At 50.1% G+C, this 20,396-nt stretch overlaps 1 protein-coding gene across 1 annotated transcript; it reads left to right on the top strand.

The window, feature by feature from the left end:
• Positions 1-15,517: 15,517 nt before the first annotated feature.
• On the top strand, positions 15,518-19,104 carry Ppp1r26 (protein phosphatase 1 regulatory subunit 26). The gene has a single exon (XM_028757140.1). The coding sequence runs from the start codon at positions 15,518-15,520 to the stop codon at positions 18,992-18,994; it is 3,477 nt and encodes a 1,158-aa protein (XP_028612973.1). The 3' UTR covers positions 18,995-19,104.
• The last annotated feature ends 1,292 nt before the right edge of the window (positions 19,105-20,396 follow it).

Below are 20,396 nucleotides of genomic sequence, written 5' to 3'. Positions count from 1 at the left end.
TCCCCATGCCCTAAATAAACTCTATTTTACTATATTGTTATATAGTCAGGGAGGAATGGTCAGCATGGGCCCCCTGAGGGGCCCCCTTCCCCCACACCATATCGTACCTCCACCAAACATATCCCTGGCTTCTTTTTCTTTTTTTATAAAACACAACAGTGTGCATGCATGTGTAAGCATATATGTGTATGTGTATGCAGGTGCGTACACATGCACATGTGTACACATGCGGGTGTGCACAAGTGTATAAGACTGTGAGCATGTGTGCATGTATGTGCATATATACGTGCATGAGAAGGCAAATGTGTGTCTAGTGCTGCAAGCAGAGTTAGGCAGTCACTACACTACAAAATTCAAGTGAGCGTCTTTACTGTCAAACACACTCGTGTGGTATGGGGTAGGCTCCCCCAAAACTACTTGTCTTATCACTGAGAGCTTGTGCCTGTGAAACTTATTAGTGAAAATGGAATCAGTTGTGTCATCCTTCATAAATAAATAAATAACAGTTGTCTGGTCTGCACAATACCCTAGATTTATCCCCAGCACTTAAGGAAAATAAATAAAGTAAGAAGGATATAAAGGAGGAGTCTTATGTGTGTTGGTTTACACATGACCACTATAAAACACTAGCACAGAAAGTCCATCTGTGAGAACATCTGTCCAACAGCTGCCTGTCCAACAAAAGTTTAAACAGGCCGGGCGGTGGTGGCGCACGCCTTTAATCCCAGCACTTGGGAGGCAGAGACAGGCGGATTTCTGAGTTCGAGAGTTCGAGGCTAGCCTGGTCTACAGAGTGAGTTCCAGGACAGCCAGGGCTACTCAGAGAAACCCTGTCTCGAAAAACCAAAAAAAAAAAAAAAAAAAAAAAAAAAAGTTTAAACAGAGGCTGCACAGAAAAACCCTGTTTTGATTTTAAAAAGAAAAAAGAAAAAAAAAACCTACAACTGCTAATACTAATAATGTCCTTATTATCACTATTATAGTAATATTTACATAGTAATTATAATAATAGTGATTTTAATTATTTTTTATTTTTATTTTTTTGAGACAGGGTTTCTCTGTGTAGCCCTGGCTGTCCTGGAACTCACTCTGTAGACCAGGCTGGCCTCGAACTCAGAAATCCTCCTGCCTCTGCCTCCCAAGTGCTGGGATTAAAGGCGTGGGCCACCACCGCCCGGCTCTTTACAAGTTTAAAGCTAACTTGTTACAGATCTTAACCACACCCGATGATTTTACTAATTCTGAGATAAGAGTTTAAACAATGGGGTCTAGAGATTTATTGAGAGTACAGAGCAAAAAGTATAAAGAGGGGGCTGGAGAGATGGCTCAGTGGTTAAGAGCACTGACTGCCCTTCCAGAGGTCCCGAGTTCAAATCCCAGCAACCACATGGTGGCTCACAACCATCTGTAATGAGATCTGATGCCCTCTTCTGGTGTGTCTGAAGACAGCTACAGTGTATTCATATATAATAAATAAATAAATCTTTAAAAAAAAAAAAAAGTATAAAGAGTTTCAAATGCAGGAAGTGGAAAACCTTAGCAGTAAGAGACCTATGTGCTAGCAGAAGTTGTTACATCAACTTGGATTTGAAAATCAAGTGTGCTACCTAGTGGCCATTGACCTGTACCAAGTCCAAGCCCTTTGCAGGACATCTAGGCTCAATGGGATTTGAGCCCAAAGACCAGTGGGGACTAGGGGAGGGAATGGGTCTCAAACAGGACTCCACCAGAGGGAGGGTTCTGATGTGTCTCCAGGACTTAAGAAGCAGGCTCCAATAAATCAAAGAGGTCACAGAGAGAGAGAGAGAACAAGCTGCCCCTGGGGTGGCGGGTGGGGAAAGCATTGGAAGGGAGCAGGGCAAAGGCATAGGCGAGAGAGACAGTGGGAGCTCTAGGAAGGAGCTGAGAACCCGAAGGCTGGGAGACGGGGATGGGAGAGAAAAGTGGTCCTGGCGACAAGACTTTCAATCTGGGGCGCTCCTAAGCAGATGGAGAGACTTGCAGAGAGAAATGTCCCAAATTACAGAGAAGAGGTGTCCCTTTCCACCTGATGGGAGCCCGGTAGCAACAAAGGAACTTCCCAGCGCACTGGCGTGACTTTGTAGTTGTAGCGGGCTCCAGGAGCTAACAGACTCAAAGTAGGCAGCTCTGAGGTGATCCTATATCTAAGGAGAGAGGAGCTGACAGGAGAGTCAGGGAGAAACACAGCCTTTCCACTTGATGAATGCGCAGGAGGGTGTAGCCGGCGCCAAGATCCAGAGAACGTGAGAGATCCAGAATCACAGTGGAGAAGCATAGCAGGTGGAGAGAAGCAGCAGACTCTAAAACTTGGAGTCAGATGTGGTGGGTAGCAGAAGCCAGCAGAAACAACAATCCGCACATACCTTAGGAGAGTCAGATCAGCAGCTTGGTTAAGTTAGGAGAGTCAGGCCCCTTGGAAAGGGTCCCACTTAGGCCCCACCTGGAGGTTCTCGACATCAGATCTATAACTGGCAACAGTGGTCTGGTTGAGCAGAAAGTGTCTGTTGCAGATTGGAGAGAGAGGGAAGGCAGAGGCATCTGGAAGTGTCCAAAGTCCAGAGCAGAGACTGACAGACAGACAGACTGGACCTGGCCATGGAGGGTTGGGATGAAAAGAGATGAAGGCAAAGAAAGGACCAAGAGAGTGGCAGACCAAGGGAGAGAATAGCCAAAATACCTCGGTATATGGAGAAATGATGGGGGGGCGGAGGCTCTTGAGCTGGAGGAAGTTTGGCAGAGAGGGGTTGAAGGAGGTGTTGAGAGGTGCCTAGGTGCCATCCTGAGCTCTAAAATGTGTAACAAGTTCTGTGATACTGATGGGGGCCTGGAGGCTAGCGTGAGCTTTGGTATGCTAATAGGCACCTCAGATAGCCCTTGTCCTCAGTCAGTGATAGGAAAATGACTTCTTTCGAAAGAAGAGAACTGGCAAAGCCAGTTCCTGAAGAATGCGGCTTTTATCTAACCGCCAGAAATCCTCCTGAAGCCCAGGTTGTGACTGATTCTGAATATTTGGAGTGCCTTTTGGAGTTTTTGGAACTGGAATTTCCTTTGGAACAGAGAGAGGTGATTCCTCCATCCTAGCTGGCTGCAGGGTGGGAGAACCAATTCCAGAACTGAGGACTCTCATACCTGAAACAGCCCTCCAGTCAAGTGTGATGGGGCACGCCTTTAATCCCAGTGCTGGGGAGGGAGTTCCAGAATAGCCAGGGCTGAAAGAAAAAGGAAAGAAGGAAGGAAGGAAGGAAGGAAGGGAGGGAGGGAGGGAGGAAGGGAGAGAGGGAGGGAGGGAGAAAGGAAGGAAGGAAAGAAGGAAGGAAGGAAGAAAAAATGAGAAAAAGGAGATATAGAGAGAATCACAGATAGAGACACAGAGAAAGACAGACAGACTGACAGACAGGGGCTCCCCCAGCCCCTGCATTAGAGTCTTGAGTACATAACACTCTATCCCTTGAGTCTTCACTTCTGTGGGTTAGAAAACTAAGAGGTATTATTGGGTCAACTGACAATTATTGGTTACAACTTTTATTAAAGCATAGGCTTGGGCTCAGGGTGGGTATCTGGAGTAACTGCTCTCTGTCCTGGCAGAGGCTTCAGTCTGGCTTTACACAACCCTCCAGAAGGCACTGTAAGGATATAAAAATTCATAGAGAAGTTTGAGACCCCCCTCATCTGAATTAAGGTTGGCAGGTTCACAGGCCTAGGTTCCAGGAACTAGCTGGCCACCCTAAGAAAGAATTAGCCATGGGGCAAGTCAGCCAGGTCGGTCAGACAAAGAATGGCAGAACTAGTAATACAGGTTGGTCAAGCCACCCTGGGAAGTAACGGACCACGAGGTAAATGACTAGGCTAAGGTCACATTCCCGAAATGAATGTATACAGGATGCTACTCACTCTCGACTCTGGTCTGTGACTAGCTAAATAATGGAAACTTTCTGTGTACAGGATGTTTCCCACCCCCCACCCTGGTTTACGATGTGGATTAGAATTACCTACTATTTCCTTTTGGTTTCCCCCTTCACCCCACTGGTTTGCAGTTTTCTCCTTTAAGTATCCCTTGCACCGGAGCCTGGGGGTCGAAACTCCTGCCCTTGTGTGGGCTACGAGTTTCTACCTCAGTGTGCTGATTATTTGAAATATACCTCTTGCTGATTGCAACAAGAATCACTGTGTCGTGGTCTTCGGGTGGACGTAATCTCGTGGGTTGAGTGGGGGTCTCCCCTCTCCTGGGGGCCTTACAGCACCATCACTGCACACGGCAGTCTCATCTCTTCATTTGGTTTCAGCATCCTCCCAGGGGGGTGGAATCCACAAGGAAGAAAGGGGCTTTGTTCCAGCAGCTGGCCCTCCCTTCATAAGAACCCGGGCTCTTGACCAGCTGCCAGTACTGTGCCTGAGGTGAGGACTCCCTGGGTGCCCTTGACTTTGGGCCACATCCTTGACTCTGTTACAAACCATTGTTCCCTCCCTTCACTGAGCCTTGAAGCCCAAGACCTTGAGCTGTCAGGTCTGGATTCTCCAGGGTGTTCCCCAGGGATCCTTTCCTCTATCACAAATGTTCTTTCCACAGACCAGCTATGGGCTAAGAAAATCCCACAGAACCAGGTGTAGGGGTGCATGCTCTTTTGTTTTGTTTTTGGTTTGGTTTTCCTTTGTTGTTTTTGTTTTTCAAGGCAGAGTTTCTGTGTAGCCCTGACTGTCCTGGAACTCACTCTGTAGATTAGACTAGCCTCCAACTCAGAGATCCACCTGCCTCTGCCTTTGCTGGTGATGTACACTCTTAAACTTGGTAGATACAGGAGATTTGCAGGCCATCTTCAGTGTGTTGAGACCTTGTCCCAAAATAGGGTGTGGGAAGAAGAGTGAGAGGAACGAAAAGGGGAAGGAAAAGAGGAGAAGAGCAAGAGAGGAATGCGAAAGAGAGGATGAGGGTGGGAAGGAGGATGGGGGAGGATAGCGAAGAGGAGGGGAGGAGGGGAGAAGAGGAAGTGGGAGAAGAAGAGGGGGGAGAGGAAGAGGGGAAGGGAGAGGAGGAAGAAGAGGGTGAGGAGGAAGAAGAGGAGGAGGAGGAGTCCTGGCAGGCTCACAGCAGGAAGTGCTCTTTTTTCCCCTGGCTCTTAAACAGTGGAGTTTGAACAAAGCTTCACTGTCTCCTGCTTGGTCAGGTCAAGAGATTCCAGGACAAGCATGAAACTGGCTTCTTTCTTTGTTGTCACTTTTAAAGACCCAGCTTTCTTCAAGGGGTCAAGGGTAGAGTGTGGCTTGGGTCACCAGGGGAGTGGTGGTAACAGGCCCAGCAACACTCCAATACCCCCTGGGCTTAGGCATCAGACTAGGCCAAGACATATTCTCTCTCTCTCTCTCTCTCTCTCTCTCTCTCTCTCTCTCTCTCTCTCTTTCTCTCTCTCTCTCTCTCTCTCTCTCTCTCTGAAGAATTTCTCTTGGCTGTTTTGTAGACTAGGTTGGCCCCAAACTCACAAAAATCCACCTGCCTCCACCTCCCAAGTGCTACAGGACATTCTGTCTGACTTACAAGCAAGAGTATCTTCTAGAGGAAGTTTGCACCACAGCCCACCACATTTCTGTTCCTTTCTGTCCTCAATGGCAGAGATTACAAACCCTATCAGTGACAGGGGACACATAAAAGTCTGAGCAGTGGGTACCTCTTCCCTGGTCTCCAAGCATCTGCCTCTGAATCCTTGAGTGTAAGACTTACTTTATGCCGGGTGGTGGTGGCACACGCCTTTAATCCCAGCACTTGGGAGGCAGAGGCAGGTGGATTTCTGAGTTCGAGGCCAGCCTGGTCTACAGAATGGTCTACAAACTTCAATTTACCTGCCCATGTCTCAGGTCTCAGGATATAAGATATTTATTTTATTTTTCATACACACACGCACGCACGCACGCACGCACGCACGCACGCACGCACGCACGCATACGTCCTATGTTGTCTTTCCCAATCTTCCTTCTCTTGAAGGGGAGTGGAACTAAGATAATCTTCATGGGGCTTGGGAGGAGTGAGTATACACTTTCTGGTTTCCTCTCTGCACCTCACTCTTCTCTGAGTGGGGAAGTGTGCCTGTGGCAACTTCCTCAGTCACATCTGCCATGGGCATAATCCTGCTGGTTAACATTCTATTTTGAGTTTTCATACGTAAGTCATACAATCTTAGAATGCCTGACACATTTTCCACAGCCTCTTCCACTGCATGTAGTTTCAGCAACGTGCCTCAGAGTTCTACAAAATTAATGGAATCTTAGCCTAAAATAGAGATCACACCAGCTCCTGTCAGAGACTAGGAAGTCAAAGATCCGGCACCTGCTTCACAAGGCTGGGAGAGTCATGGGGGACACAGACTGGCTGCTTGAGGCCCCTCAAAGATTCAGCAGTCCTAAGTGACCAGAGCTTAGCTTGTCACCAGTGACAGCACACCCTTGGGACTACTCATTCTGACAGTCCTGGGAAGAGGGTCACTCATGTGTGTGTTGGAAAGGCCAAGTACCATCTTCAGTGGGGGCTCTGTAAGGGGATAGCCAGGAATCTTCAGCTAAGGCCTCCAGAGTGTTAGCATGACAACAGAGCTGTCAGACTGCTCCCTTTTGCTTTTCCCTGAGGGTGCTCTTAGCTGGGCCCCTCACACTTCCTTCTAGCTGTGTGGAGGCCTGTCCTGTCCCAGAGGTGTTCTTGGTCTGAGAAGTCCCACTTCCTCGGACCTTCCTCACGTTTGCTTTGCCTCCACAAGTTCTCATGCCTTCGCAGAGGGGCCACCCCTCCCTATTCTGGTCCCTCTAGGCCCCTCTGAGCCACCTTGCACCCAGGTCTTCTAGGCCTAGCTGTGAGGGGAAGGAATGAAAATCACATCACAAAACTCAGTTCATAAGAAGCAGGATTTAGCCAGGCAGTGGTGGCACACGCCTTTAATCCCAGCACTTGGGAGGCAGAGGCAGGCAGATTTCTGAGTTCGAGGCCAACCTGGTCTACAGAATGAGCTCCAGGACAGCCAGGACTACACAGAGAAACCCTGTCTCGAAAAAAAAAAAAAAAAGAGAAGAAGAAGCAGGGTTTAGAAGGTGGAGAGATGCTCGGTGGTTGAAAGGGCTTGCTGCTCTGCAGAAGACGCCAGCCAGTTGGGCTCCCAGGCCCCCTGTCAGGCAGCTCATTACTGTCTGTAGCTCCAACTCCAGGGGGTTTGATGCCCTCTTCTGGCCACACACACAAATACATATAATTATATTTTAAAAATCATTTATTTAAAAGGAGAAGCAGCAGCAAGGTCTTCCTCGAATTTATTTTTTTCAAAGAGTCAATTCTCCCACATCCTGTCTTAGAGAACATACCACTCTTGAAATAATCTCGTCAAGTGTCCTGCTTCTCCCTGTGTGCTGCACTCTGCTTACCTGAACAACTCTTCCTCAGGAATCTTGCTTTCTTCAGTAGCTGGAAATGTTACTTGGAAATAGACCTTCTAAGAGTCAAGTTGCCTCCTGGAATTATAAGTAATGAATTGAGTAAAATGTTGGAAATAAATAAATAAATCTAAAATCCCAGCTGTCTAAGTTAGGGTTTTACTGCTGTACACGGACATCATGGCGAAGACAATTCTTGTCCTTGTAACATTTAATTAGGGCTGGGTTACAGGTTTAAAGGTTCAGTTTATTACCATCAAGGTGGGAGCATGGCAGCATCCAGGAAGGCATGGTGCAGGAGGAGCTGAGAGTTCTACATTTTCATCTGAAGGCCACTAGGAGAAGACTGGCTTCCAGGCAGCTAGGATGAGGGTCTTAAAGCCCACGCCCACAGTGACACACGTACTCCAACAAGACCACACCTCCAAATAGTGCCACTCCCTGGGCCAAGTATATTCAAACCACCACACTAGCATTGAGACTTTGCAGCTTTACAGACTGGGGAAATGACCCAGTAGGCAAAGTGCTTCCCTTGCAAGCACAGGGACCTGAGTTCAAGCCTCAGGACCCGTGTGGAAAAAAGCAGGACATTGGGTTAGAGAGATGGCTCAGTAGTTAAGAGTACTGGCTGCTCTTTGGGATTTGATCGCCAGTACCAACATGGTAACTCATAACTATCTGTAACTCAGTTCCAGAGGATTCAGTGGTCTCTCTGCCATCCTCAGGCACTGTGTACTTGTGGTGCACAGATATACATGCAGGCAAAATAGCCATAAAGATAAAATAATTAAAATAATTTTTTGCTTTAATGGCACATATGTAATCCAAGTACTGAGGCAGCAGAGTCAGGAGAATCCCTGGGGCTCACTGGCTAACCTAGCCTATTTGACAAGCTTCTAGACCAATGAGAGATCCTGTCTCAAAAGGGCCTGAGTTTGTCCTCTGGCCTCCGCAGGTACATGCACACACATTCACACAAGTGCATAAATAAAATTGAAACAACTAAAAATTATTTTGCAGAAACAGAATTTCAGCCCAGCATGGTGATGCATGTCTGTAGTCCCAGTGCTTGGGAGGTGGAGGCAGGGGCATCAGAAATGCAATGTATCCTCGGTTACATAGCAAGCTTAGTACTATGCTTGATTTTAGCCAAAGTGCTCTTTCTTCTCTCTCTTGTCCCTCTCTTCTTTCTCCCTTCCCATGGTGTCTTCCCTGGACTCCTTTCTTGGGGCCAGTGAACTCAACTGCCCTAGTGCAGCCAGCTTCCCACTAAACCTGCATTTTATCTAATCTAATCTAATCTAATCTAATCTAATCTAATCTAATCTGGTTTGAATTGGCTCGTTTCACTGGTGGAAAAATAACCTATCAACTTGCACATGCATAGAGAGTGAGGGCACCAAATAAATCAGCAAAGCAATGTCATTTAAAAACTTAGAGGTCCCAAAAGGGTCTCTACTACCTTGCCAGGAGCCAAGAGAAGGCGTCAAAGTGGCATACTGGCCCTAGAGTTGTCCAGAGACCTCCACATGTAATGTCTAGACATTTTTCCTACCTCTGTGACCTGTAGAAAACAGAACTGCAGGATAAAACTGCATGCACATACATACACACAGGAAAAACAGTCAGCTATACATACACATGTACATATATATCATTAACTAAATAATAACATAGGAAGGGACATGGTGGTACACATCTGTAATCCCAGCACTTAGGGAGCTGAGGCAGAAGGATCGGATAAGACTAACCTGGGCTACAGAGTGAGTTCAGGGCCAACCTGAGCAACCTAGGAGACTCTCCAAATGTTTAAACACTAAACAGGGAGCTAGATATATGATCACTTCTGTTCCAAATGGAAGAAGGAGAGAACTAGTTCCCATAAGTTACTCCTGTGACACACACACATACACACAGAGAGAGAGAGAGAGAGACAGAGAGAGAGAGAGAGAGAGAGAGAGAGAGAGAGAGAAATTAATATAACAAATAACCCTTATAGAGTCAATAAGACAGAAACACATAGCCCAATAGAAAACTTTAAAAATAGGCAGGGAACACATACAGGCAATTTTCCATTAGCCAATAAAAAAAAAAAGATATTCAATATCATCAACAGTTAGAGAGATTAGTGTTAAAGTGACAAAGGAGTTTATTCTACCCATGAGACTGCTGAAGACAGTCTGGTATGCTGGTATGGCAGCTTTACAGGCTGGCAAGAAGTGGGAAATAGCATGTCTGTTTGCCCCAAGTACACTGAGGTACATCCCTGTGGTGACTTAAATGGGAATGGCCCCCATAGGCTTATAGGTTTGAATGCTTGGTCCCTGGTTGGTGGACCTGTTTGGGAAGGGTTAAGAGAGTGGCCTTGTTGAAGGTGAGTCACTGGGGGTGGACGTTGTGGTTTCAAAAGCCCAGTCTATTGCCAGTGTACTCTGTGTCACACTTGTTATTCACTGTGTAAGCTCTTAGCTGCTGCTCCAGCACCATGCCTGCCTGTCGGCTGCCATGCTCCCTTCCCTGATGGTAGTGAACTCACCCTTTTGAAACCATAAGCTTAATAACTCTTTCTTCTATAAGTTGCCTTGGTCATGGTGTCTCTTCTCAGCAACAGAAAATAACTAAACAGTCCCCGTCTCTAAAGGGCACCTGCCAAGTGTCAGCATCTCTGCCAAGCAGACTGTCATCTTCTAGGCATTAGTCCAGGAGGCATGCTCAGAGTGGCTCCAGGGACACCCAAAGATGTTTCTCACAACACTACAAGCATGCCAAAATAGTCCTACAGCCACATCTTGGTGATGGCATTATTGGTTGGGTAATTCTCTCCAAATATTATTAATATTACATCATAGTGATACTTCCTAACTCAGGCCAGGTGTGACAGCACTTGCCTTTAATTCCTAAACTCTGAAGACAGAGGCCAGTGGATCTGTTTGCGGTCAGCCTCGTTTATATAACAAATGCCCTTATCGAGGACTGTCACACTGTGAAAAGAAGGAGGTGGGGGCTGGATAGTGGCTCGGTGGCTGTTACTCTGCTCTTGCAGAGGAGCAGGGTTCAATTCCCAGCACTTGGTGGCACTGCCTGTAATTCCAGTTTTTGGTTTTTGTTTTGTTTTTTTTTTTGAGACAGGGTTTCTTTGTGTAGCCCTGGCTGTCCTGGAACTCACTCTGTAGACCAAGCTGGCCCCGAACTCAGAAATCCGCCTGTCTCTGCCTCCCAAGTGCTGGGATTAAAGGCATGTGCTGGCCGGGCGGTGGTGGCGCACACCTTTAATCCCAGCACTTGAGAGGCAGAGGCAGGCAGATTTCTGAGTTCGAGAGTTCAAGGCTAGCCTGGTCTACAGAGTGAGTTCTAGGACAGCCAGGGCTACACAGAGAAACCCTGTCTCGAAAAAAAACCAAACCAAAAAAAAAAAAAAAAAAGGCGTGTGCTGCCACCACCCAGCTAAAATAAATGAATATTTAAGAAGAAGAAAAAAGAGGAGGAAGAGGAGGAAGAGGAGGAAGAGGAGGAGGAGGAGAAGGAAAAGGAGGAGGAGAAGAAGAAGAAGCAGCAAGAAAAAGAGATGGGGGGACCCCAGTCATAGAAGCACTAAGTGTCTTATGTGTTTCTTGATCCCAACCCCACCCCAATTCCCCAAGCTTAGAAATAAATCTTCTTGTACTAGACATGATAACACTTGTAATCCTAGTACCAGGGAGGTAGAGGCATGAGAATAAGAGTCCCAAACCAGCCTGGGTTACAGAAGACCTATCACAAAACAAACAAAAACAACATCAAAAACCAGAGAAAGGTGGTGAAGCAAGGGTGAGGAGCGCGGGAAGGAGCTCTTCTCTGGAGCAAAGTCAGACCCCGGTCACTCTCTAATCATTTCCTCTGCCTTATCAGACAGGGTGTATGCCTAGGGCCCTGGGGTGAGCCAGGCTTGTTCCCTGACAGAATCGTCTACACAGTATCTCCAGACCTGCCTAAAAAGTAAACTAGGAAGATTTCTGACGTCACATAGTGTGCCACAGAACCAAGGAATTCCACTGTATAATCCTGACAGTGTTGGCAGAAGCCAGTCCTACCCGACCTGTTCCTCCAGACCACTGGTGAGAACCTGCAGCAAGATCACCCTGCATGACCCTTGTTTAGTTCTCCTCAGCCTCAGGGTCCCTGTCTCTACGCCAGTTCGGAGATCTGGCTAAGGTGGACGGAGGGGGCATTGTGCACATTAATATAGAAGTGTTCTACAACGTAAAGAGACTTGAGCAGCCCAGAAGCTATGGGCGATACAGAGGACCATGGCAGAAGATCCCGCGGTGTCCAGCGCAGGCAAGCTAAGCCTTGAACTGGATGCAAACCGTAGGCAGGGAAGCACACCTCTGCTGGTTTGAGGCTGGGGAGAGCAACTGAGCAGATGGCAGGTACGCGGGGGCCACTGGATGTGGACCAGCACAAAGCAGTTAAAGAAGGTATGGATGCGCGAGGGTTCGGCGGCCCTACTGCTTTTCACGGCCACGCCCCTCGCCGTGGCCAACTTGCCAACGCGCGCGACCTCCAGCACCCCAGGGCTGCGCACGCTCTCGGCGCCGGGCGTTGCGCCAGGCCCCGGGTTGGGGGACAAGGAGGGTCCCCGCGCAGGCTCCGAGTCCCGCGGGCGCCGCAGCCGCTTCCGAACTGCCCGGTGCGCTCCTCCCGTGCGCCGTGCGTGTCCGAGCGCGGGCACACGCGATGCAGGTGGGCGCGCTCTCGCGGGCGGGGGTCCGGCCGGGCCGCGCGCCTCCCCCGGAACTCGGCCGTGCCATTCCCATGATGCCCAGCCACCGGGCACGGCTTCCGGAGCGCGGCCGCCACCGCCGCCGCCGCGGGTAGGTGGCGGGAGAGACCGCCCGGGGGGGAGGGGGTTGCCCCGCCCCTCGCCGCGCCGGCCCCGCCCTCCTTTCCCGCGCTCCCACGGCGCGCCGGGTCCCCGAGTCCCCGCGGTACTCCGCGGTGGCTGCGGGTGCCGGACGGAGAGAGGGCGGGGCGCGAGTGTTCGCGCTTCCCGGCTCTCCGGGCCCGGCGCCTCCCGGGACGCGGGGCGCAAGGCGGGCAGCTGGGCCGGCTTCGCGGTGCAGGCCGCGGCGTGGAGGGTTCGGATCGGGTTGGTGGCTGGGGCTGGTCGCTGTCACGGGAGAGGGTCACGGCCCCCGAGAGGCGCCTCCCACGCGTGCCTGGCGCTTGTTGCGCCCTGCGTTCCTCGAGAGCCAGCTGGCGCAGGTCGGGCCCAGGTGAGGCTCAGGTGAGGGGCGGGCTCCGTGCCACCGAGGCCTGCCTGGCCTTCAAGGCTGCCTTCTCGCCCTGCCACGCACAGCTTCGAGGCTGCCGGACTCCCTAAGCGTGGGATCCCAGAAAATGACTCCAGGGATGGATGGGGGGAGGGGGGCACAGACCAGCTGGAGGCCCTGCCACTTACTGGAGAAGGATTGGCATTAACCTGCTATAGACCAGACTCCTGCTGCAGCTGCCTCTCAGACTGCGAGACAGCAGTCAGCACTCAGGCAGCAGCGGGAATCTGTCTCCCCTTGCTTCCCGTGTGCACAGGGAATGGCAGACACAGCAGTTTTTCTAGGGGCCGAATCTCGTCAGCACCTCTGACTCCTAAGGACCAAGTCTTACGCACACCCACTTTAAGTTGGAGTACAGGGCCCTCTACCTCCTAACTTCAGTGCAGAGGCCATGCTAGGCTGCAGGGGCTGATTGTACCCACAACCATTCTGGAAACCTGATTCCCAGAGCCTCTTAATTTAAAGCCCCAATTCTGGCTTCAGCTCACATTTCTAACTTTGAAGTTCATGGTTCTCCAGAATGACAGCTCCCAAGATTGACCAGGTAGTTGGACCAACAGCCATTAAGACTGCCAGAGAAGCCCAGCTCTGGGTCCATCGTTCTAAGCTGTGAGCAGGTGAGTGGAAATAAACTGATCTATTCCCTCAGCTCTGCACCTGATATAATGGTTTCCTGCTTGTTAAGATATTAATGCCACTCACCTCATCCCACCCTGCCTTGCCCCGCCCCAGAGAGCACATTTTTGTTGTTTTTACTTTGGTGGGTTGAGATATGATGGCAGTAGCCAGATGCTGTCTTAGAACTAGATAAGGAACCAGTGCTAGCCTTGAACTCCTGCTCCTCTGGCCTTCACCTGAGATTAAGGCATACACCACCACACCCTATTTAATTCAGACTCATCACAGCTAAGTTGTGCAAATGTTTTATGATTTCTGTAGTATTGCTCTGGCAGTTTAAACAACACTTAGGGCAAAGAAGCAGTAGGTCCCCCAGCAAATGAAAAAACTCTCTCCATCACTTCCCACTGCCCTGTGCCTGTGGCATCCAGGAAGGCAAAGTTATTGTCAAGGATGGCCAGGATGTAAGATTGGGTAGCTAGTAGAGGAAAGCACCCTCCACCCTGTGGCACTCACAGAGAAGAGAGACAAATCGGCTACAATTAGTGTAGTTGGTGTCAGGCACACTTTCCTCAATTTGTCAAACTTTTCTTTATATTAATGTCATATCATAACAGAAAAAAATATAAGCCATGATCAGTTTCCAAATTAAATGTTACTGATTATAACCCTGGGAGTAAAGGCTGATATTTATTTATTTATTTATTTATCTATCATTTATTTATTTATTTATTTAGACAATTTGGTCTCACTATAGAGCCCTGGCTAGCCAGGAACTCACTATGCATAGACTGGGCTGTGCTGGTACTTGGATTAACAGTGTGTACCACCATGTCCAGCCCTCACAGCTGAATGTAAAAGCTGATGGAAGATGGTGAAATACAAGTGGAACGGTGAAGACCTCTTCCCTGAGCCTTGTGGAATATCAGCCTGCACCTGAGACTTTCAAGTAATTACTGTAGAGTTTTTTATACATATATTAGTTTAACTCTTGAAGCACACATTGGTAATCACCATGAGTTGCTGTTGCATTTGCAGTGACCTCTAGTTTGTTGCCTGTCCCTCTTGAGCAGATTTTGGTCTAGATGGCCACACCCACACCCCAGCCTGTCCGAACAGCAGGTCCTGATTAAATAGCTGGTGGAGAGGACAGAACATAAAAGCAGAGCAAACAGCCGCTCAAGCTGTACCATCTGGCCTTGGGTTAGTGGTGGGAAAACCTTCCAGCCTTCCCTTAGAGGAACTCAGGTCTCTTTGTCCTTCAGCCTTCCAAGTGCTCTTCAGTCTTGGAGGCAGAAGGGCATCAGAGAAGCCTGGAGGTATACAGAGCAGTTGGTATTTTTCCGTGTGACTCAGTGCCTCCTAGACTAGGCTCCTCTTTGTGGTGACTCTGTGAACTTTCTTAGTGACACCAGCCTAGCTGGTATGTAGAGACCTGGCTCTGACCACAGAGTCGTGTAGCACTAAGCAGCATCTTCAGCATCCGAGCTGACAAGCCCATGATCTGTCTATATGCCACACAGTCCTTTCTCCAGACCCACCAAAATGATAGGACCACCAAAATGTTGGCACAACTCTCATGCTAACTAGGCAAAATTGGTGTCAGCCTTTGAGAAACATCTGTCAAATACTCATTTGATGTTTTTCCCGTGAAACAGCGTAGGTAAGGGAACCCTATAAAAAGCTTGAGGAAGTACTTTTTGAGTCCTTCACGTGGTGCAGTTTTGGTTAAAGAACATACTGGTCATTTCCAGAAAGGATCCACCCATAAAGTCCTACTTACCTGGACATGTGTTTATAGACTGCTGTGGCTTCTGGCAACACTGGAAGGTAAATGATGTCCCTTTTGTCCTCTTACAGAAAAGTATAGACCCAGAAGGGAGAGGAAAGGGCTGCTGGAGTTTGCACTTTGTTTTTAATTGAGTCTTCCACTTACAGGGTGGAAGTAACTCCCAGTACTGATGGCAAAACTGAGGCCTAAGAGGCTGGCATTAGCCACCCCAGCCACCGTGCAGCCCCTGGCGTGGTGTTTCTTGTAGCGGTGTGGGAGCTGGCTGGTGTTACTGATGAGCTGTATCCTTCATTATGCTGTCTCTGTTCCCAGGATGTGAAACAGGCTGACTGATAAGCCCTGCCTCTCAGCACCCAGCCTGCCTGCTAGGATGTTCCTCATGAACGCCCCTCCAGTGGTGGCGCTCCAATCCAGATGGGAGGCCTTTGGCCAGCCCAGGAGCTTCTGCTTTCCAGAGTGCTTCTCAGAGTCTAAAGAGGACACGTCCAGGGCTTCAGTGAGTGCAAGGGTGCAGATGCTCATCTGCACGCTGCAGAGAGACGAGGCTGCCCTGGGCATGAGCCATGAGCGTGGCACACAAAGAGGCCAGCGTGCAGAGAGGTCCCAGGACACGAGGCTGGCCTCCAAGCCTGCTGTGTGCAAAGAACAGCCAGAGTTCCCTGCCTGTGGTCTTGTTGCAAACTGCAGTACCCTGGAGAAAGATGAAGCTGGGAGACTTGGTCCCTTGGAGCTAGATTCTGACAGTGATGACTCCGTGGACAGGGACATTGAGGAGGCTATCCAAGAGTACCTGAAGGCAAAGGGTGGGGCTTCTGAACCTATGTCCCAAGGGCCCCCATCTATCCCAGAGCCTGCCCACAGCAACATCCTGCCTATCCCGTGTCCCTCACAGCTCACTCCTGGCTCAGGTAGTGTTCCTGTGGAAGCCAGTGAAGACCAGGGCTCCACCTCCCCAGCTAGCATAAGCAGCGAGGACTCCTTTGAACAGAGCATCCAAGCTGAAATAGAACAGTTTCTTAATGAGAAAAGACAGCATGAACACCTGAAGTATGATGGGTCTGTGGATAAAAAATCAGACCCAAACAACAGCCCTGCCAGACTTGGAGGGAACCGAGAAACCTCAGCCAGGGCAGCTCTGATAGGAACCTGTAAGGAGTTCATCTTCCGAAAACCTCCCAGACTAACAAAGACGAGCACACAGCTCAGAAACTTCCAGCCTAAGCTCACCACAGAGCCTGAGACCCCAGTGAGCACAAAACTGACCACCCACAGACCAGAGGCTGCACAGAACAGGGGTGGAGTAAGGAGGAGCTTGCCTGCCAGGCGCAGCAAGCGCATCAGGAGCTTGGCCCCAGCACACCAGGCATCAGACTCTAGCAGTGACGATGGCATTGAGGAGGCCATCCAGCTGTACCAGCTGGAGAAAACCAGAAAGGAGGCCAGTGGAGACCCACCTCTGAGAGCCCAACTGAAAGAAGAAAGCCCTGGCAGTGCCCAGCCAAGTGCCTTGCCTGAAGTCCACAGGAGACCCCCTAGCAAGAAGAGGCTGGCAGTTCCAAAGGTTATGGACACCACCCAGGGGGGCCTCCACCCTGATCCCCTCTCCAAACTCCTAACGGAATCGAGAGCCTCTGTACCTCCTGGACACACAGCTGCCAAGAGTGAAGCTGTACACCAGGCCTCACGCCTAGCAGACACATCCACTGAACTGATGTGTGCAGAAGCTATCCTGGACATCTCTAAGACCATCCTGCCAGCCCCCATGGAAGGCAGTGACAGGCCTCCATCCAGGAACCCACTCTTCTGTCCCCAACCCATGCCTCTCCGCTCTGAAGGTGACAGCAGCAACATTGATAGTGATGACAGCATTGAGCAGGAGATCCGGACATTTTTGGCTCTTAAGGCACAAGTAGGGAGTCCTCAGCCTTCCCAGGGTCCACTGTCCTCACCTGGCCCCAGTGGCCAGCCTGGCATCCCCAAGGCACCTCTTGCTAAAACACCAGATCTCCCTCTGAGCTGCAAACGGAAACGGAGAGGTGGGGCCAGTACTAGAGTGTCAAAGAAAATAAGGGAGGGTAGAGAAAGTGCCCAGGACAGTGACCATATCCAGGGGAAGGTTCAGCCTGACCATGATGGGTGGGACCCTCTCGGGCAGAGCAAAATCACAGAGACCCCAGGAGGAGAGGCTGAAGCCAAGGACCAGCCTGTTACTTCCAGGACAGTTGGGCTCAGTGATACACACCTATCCCAAAGCCATAGGGCCCTCGGGAAGGCCAGTGAGAAGGAAAGCTCTGAGGATAAGAGCAGTTCTTTGGACAGTGACGAGGACCTAGACATGGCCATCAAGGACTTATTAAGATCCAAGCGCAAGTTTAAGAAGAGGTTCCGAGCCCCACGGACTTCGTGTAAGAAGGTCAGATTTGGCAGCACAGAGACTCAGTGTGGGGAGAAGCTGAGCAACCTTCCAGGGGATGGGAAGGACCACAGACAGCAGGCGCTACGGAGCTGTCTGCCCAGGTGCAGAGGGGACAACAAAGACAGCCCAAGACGAAGTCCAGGAAGTGCCTTCAGCAGCATGGCAGAGAGGGCGAAGCTGGGTGGCACAGGGGGTGAGGACGCAACCCCCGCCGTTCTCCCCAAGAGGAAAAATCCAGAAGGGGCTCCTCCATCTAAGGACACAGGAACCAGTGGCCACCTTCCATCAGCCTCCAGCCCCACATCTGAGGACAGCACAGTGGACAGTGATGACAGCATTGAGCTGGAGATCAGGAGGTTTTTGGCAGAAAAGGCCAAGGAGTCTATACGCAACACAGAACCTCGAGGGGCCCCTGCCAAGCCGGAGATGCCCTGTAGGAAAGAGCCAACCCTGGGGTTGCAGCCTGGAGTGTGCACACGGAGCCAAAAAGCCAGGGGAACCCCTCAGCTGGCCGAAGGAAGGAGAGGCCCAGAGAGAGGTTGGACACAGGCCACCAGCCTCTTGAGCCAGACTGGGAAGGGTACCCTCCGTGCTGAGAAGGCCACGCGCCTCACCACTGCCCTGGGCCGAAGCGAGGCAGCACTACCCAAGAACACCAGCAGGAACGACTCTGCCAAAGCATCTCCACCAAGCAGGAAGAGTGCTAATGTTCACAAAGACCATGGCCCACAGGGAAGCCAGACCACAGTGGCAGAAAGTGTGTTTGGTCAGCTGCCCAGTTGTGCCAAAGTGGGTGCCGAGGCTGGAAGTGCTGGGGGGACCTTTCACCTGAACTATGGCAATCCAAACTTGCTAACCCCCAACCCTGGATCCCAGGCTGACCTTGCCCTCTCTTGGAGTGACTTTGCACACCAGACCAGGCTATCCAGCCCATGGGTGCTGAACTCAGGTCAAGGCACAGTATGGACAGGGGTCTTTCAGGGTGAGAAGGAAAAGGGGACCACACCACAGGCTGGGGGCTCACCCAGCCTCTCAGGCCCCAGGAAGGGCTTGCCTTTCCTCTCCACCCAGCTCTTCCACTTCAGGAAGAATGTTTCTTGGGGGGTCAAGCAGGCTGGCCTCTTCAGCCCCAATGTGGGCTTACCTCTGCAGGGTCCAGCGTTCTCAACCTTCAGAGAGACCCAGCCTGGCCACAACCCTGTATTTGGAAGCCCACACTTGCTAATGCAGGACGGTGTGAAATGGCCAAGCCGGAAGGCTCAAGGGACCCTGAGACAGCAGGACAGGAGGAATTCTGACTCTGATGATAAAGTTCTAGACCTGAGATATCGGCACAGAGTTGACAGGGAACAGCAGGACCAGGAGACCTTGGGTAGTGATGCCAGCGAATTCAGTGACACTTCCATGGAGGATGGGGCAGTGCCACAGTGAGCAGTAAAGGCCTCAAGTTGTGACAGGCATGTTGTGGCTCTTACCATAGCTGTGGGAAGCAGTGTTCATGTTTTGTCTGATGTACCTGCGTGCATGCCTGAGTGTGTGTGTGTGTGTGTGTGTGTGCCTATATGTGTGTGAGGCAGCCTAGGGTATGAAGTAGGGGATCCTGACAGTTAAAGAACAAAAACTGGATCCCTTCCATGCAGCCCCCGCTGTATAAATATGTACACTAACCTCAAATGACATTTTTATTTAATGAATGTGTCCTGGTACATAATGCGTTTTGTAGATTTTTTTGTAAATTATTTTAAAAGTGCTGTAAAAAATACTTTTTGAAAATGTCGTTCAATCTCGCAGGGTGTTCCTAGCTGCAATTCTCTGTGGTCTCGGTGCATGTATGGTAGATGAGTAAACACTTGGTTGTAACTGTCCCCCGTGAGGGTCAGAGACAGAGGCTGGAACTGGTCACCATTTCTAGTGCAACTATTCAGGCCTGGAGATAGCAGTAGCTGTCTACCTTGAAGTGCTAATGTGGTTGAGTGAGTTGGGATACCACTGGGACTAGGGTGTCCTTGGCCAGAGGCTGTCTCTGGATTCTGTAGTGGTGGCCTGTAATTAAAAAACATTTCAAAGCACAACAGCTAGCAAATAGCTACCAACCATCCCCTGTCTAGTGTGGGAATCTGGCTGCTGCCTCTGTAGCTCAGCTGAGCCCAGATCATCCAGTATCTAGTTGCTGGGGGAGTCTAACATCCATATAAACCCCTCATACAGAGCTACAGATTTGCTTTTAGTCATGCCTCTAAAAGGTGATCCCACATATTCCTTTTGACTGTCTCATTCTTGATGTATGTATGGGTTTGTAGTGAGGCCATGAGATGGCTTGGTCCCCAAACAGCTTAGCCACCTGTGATGGTGAACAGTGAGGACAAACCCTCCCCACACCTGCTGTGTATGACTCAAAGCTCAGCTGTGTGTGACCAACGATAACATTAGCAGTCTGCATGGCTTTCTGCAACCCTGCCTCTACCCAGGAGAAAGGGCCTGGCCAGTGCTGAGGCCAGGCTGCAGGCATTGGGGTCCTGGGAGATCGGCAGAGTGATACTGCCTTGGTGCTTTGGTGCCTGTGGCAACTGGAAGCTGAGGATGTGCTGGAGCCCAGATGTGAGGATTACATTTGTGTAGTGATTACACCTGTCTCTCCTGAGTTCTGCAGCTCAGTGTACTAAATTGCTGTGTGTCTACTTTGTGGCTGAATTGTATTGGTATTCTAACACGGAAGTGAGTTTTCTACTTTATGCACCTGGGTCTGAATTGTAAAGCACTTCTGTGCCGAAATGCTGACACATACTCTGACCATCCTCTGGGTCTGCCATGTTGGAACTTTGCTGTGCAGGGC

This window comes from Grammomys surdaster, unplaced genomic scaffold (genome assembly GCF_004785775.1).
Source record: "Grammomys surdaster isolate TR1022 unplaced genomic scaffold, NIH_TR_1.0 126133, whole genome shotgun sequence".
NCBI classification, from domain to species: Eukaryota; Metazoa; Chordata; class Mammalia; order Rodentia; family Muridae; genus Grammomys; species Grammomys surdaster.
Note: the sequence above shows the minus strand (reverse complement) of the source record. Positions and strands in the feature narration are given on the sequence as shown.

Coding starts and splice junctions, on each gene's coding strand:
- Ppp1r26 (XM_028757140.1), top strand. CDS start 15,518: ATGTTCCTCATGAACGCCCCTCCAGTGGTGGCGCTCCAATCCAGATGG.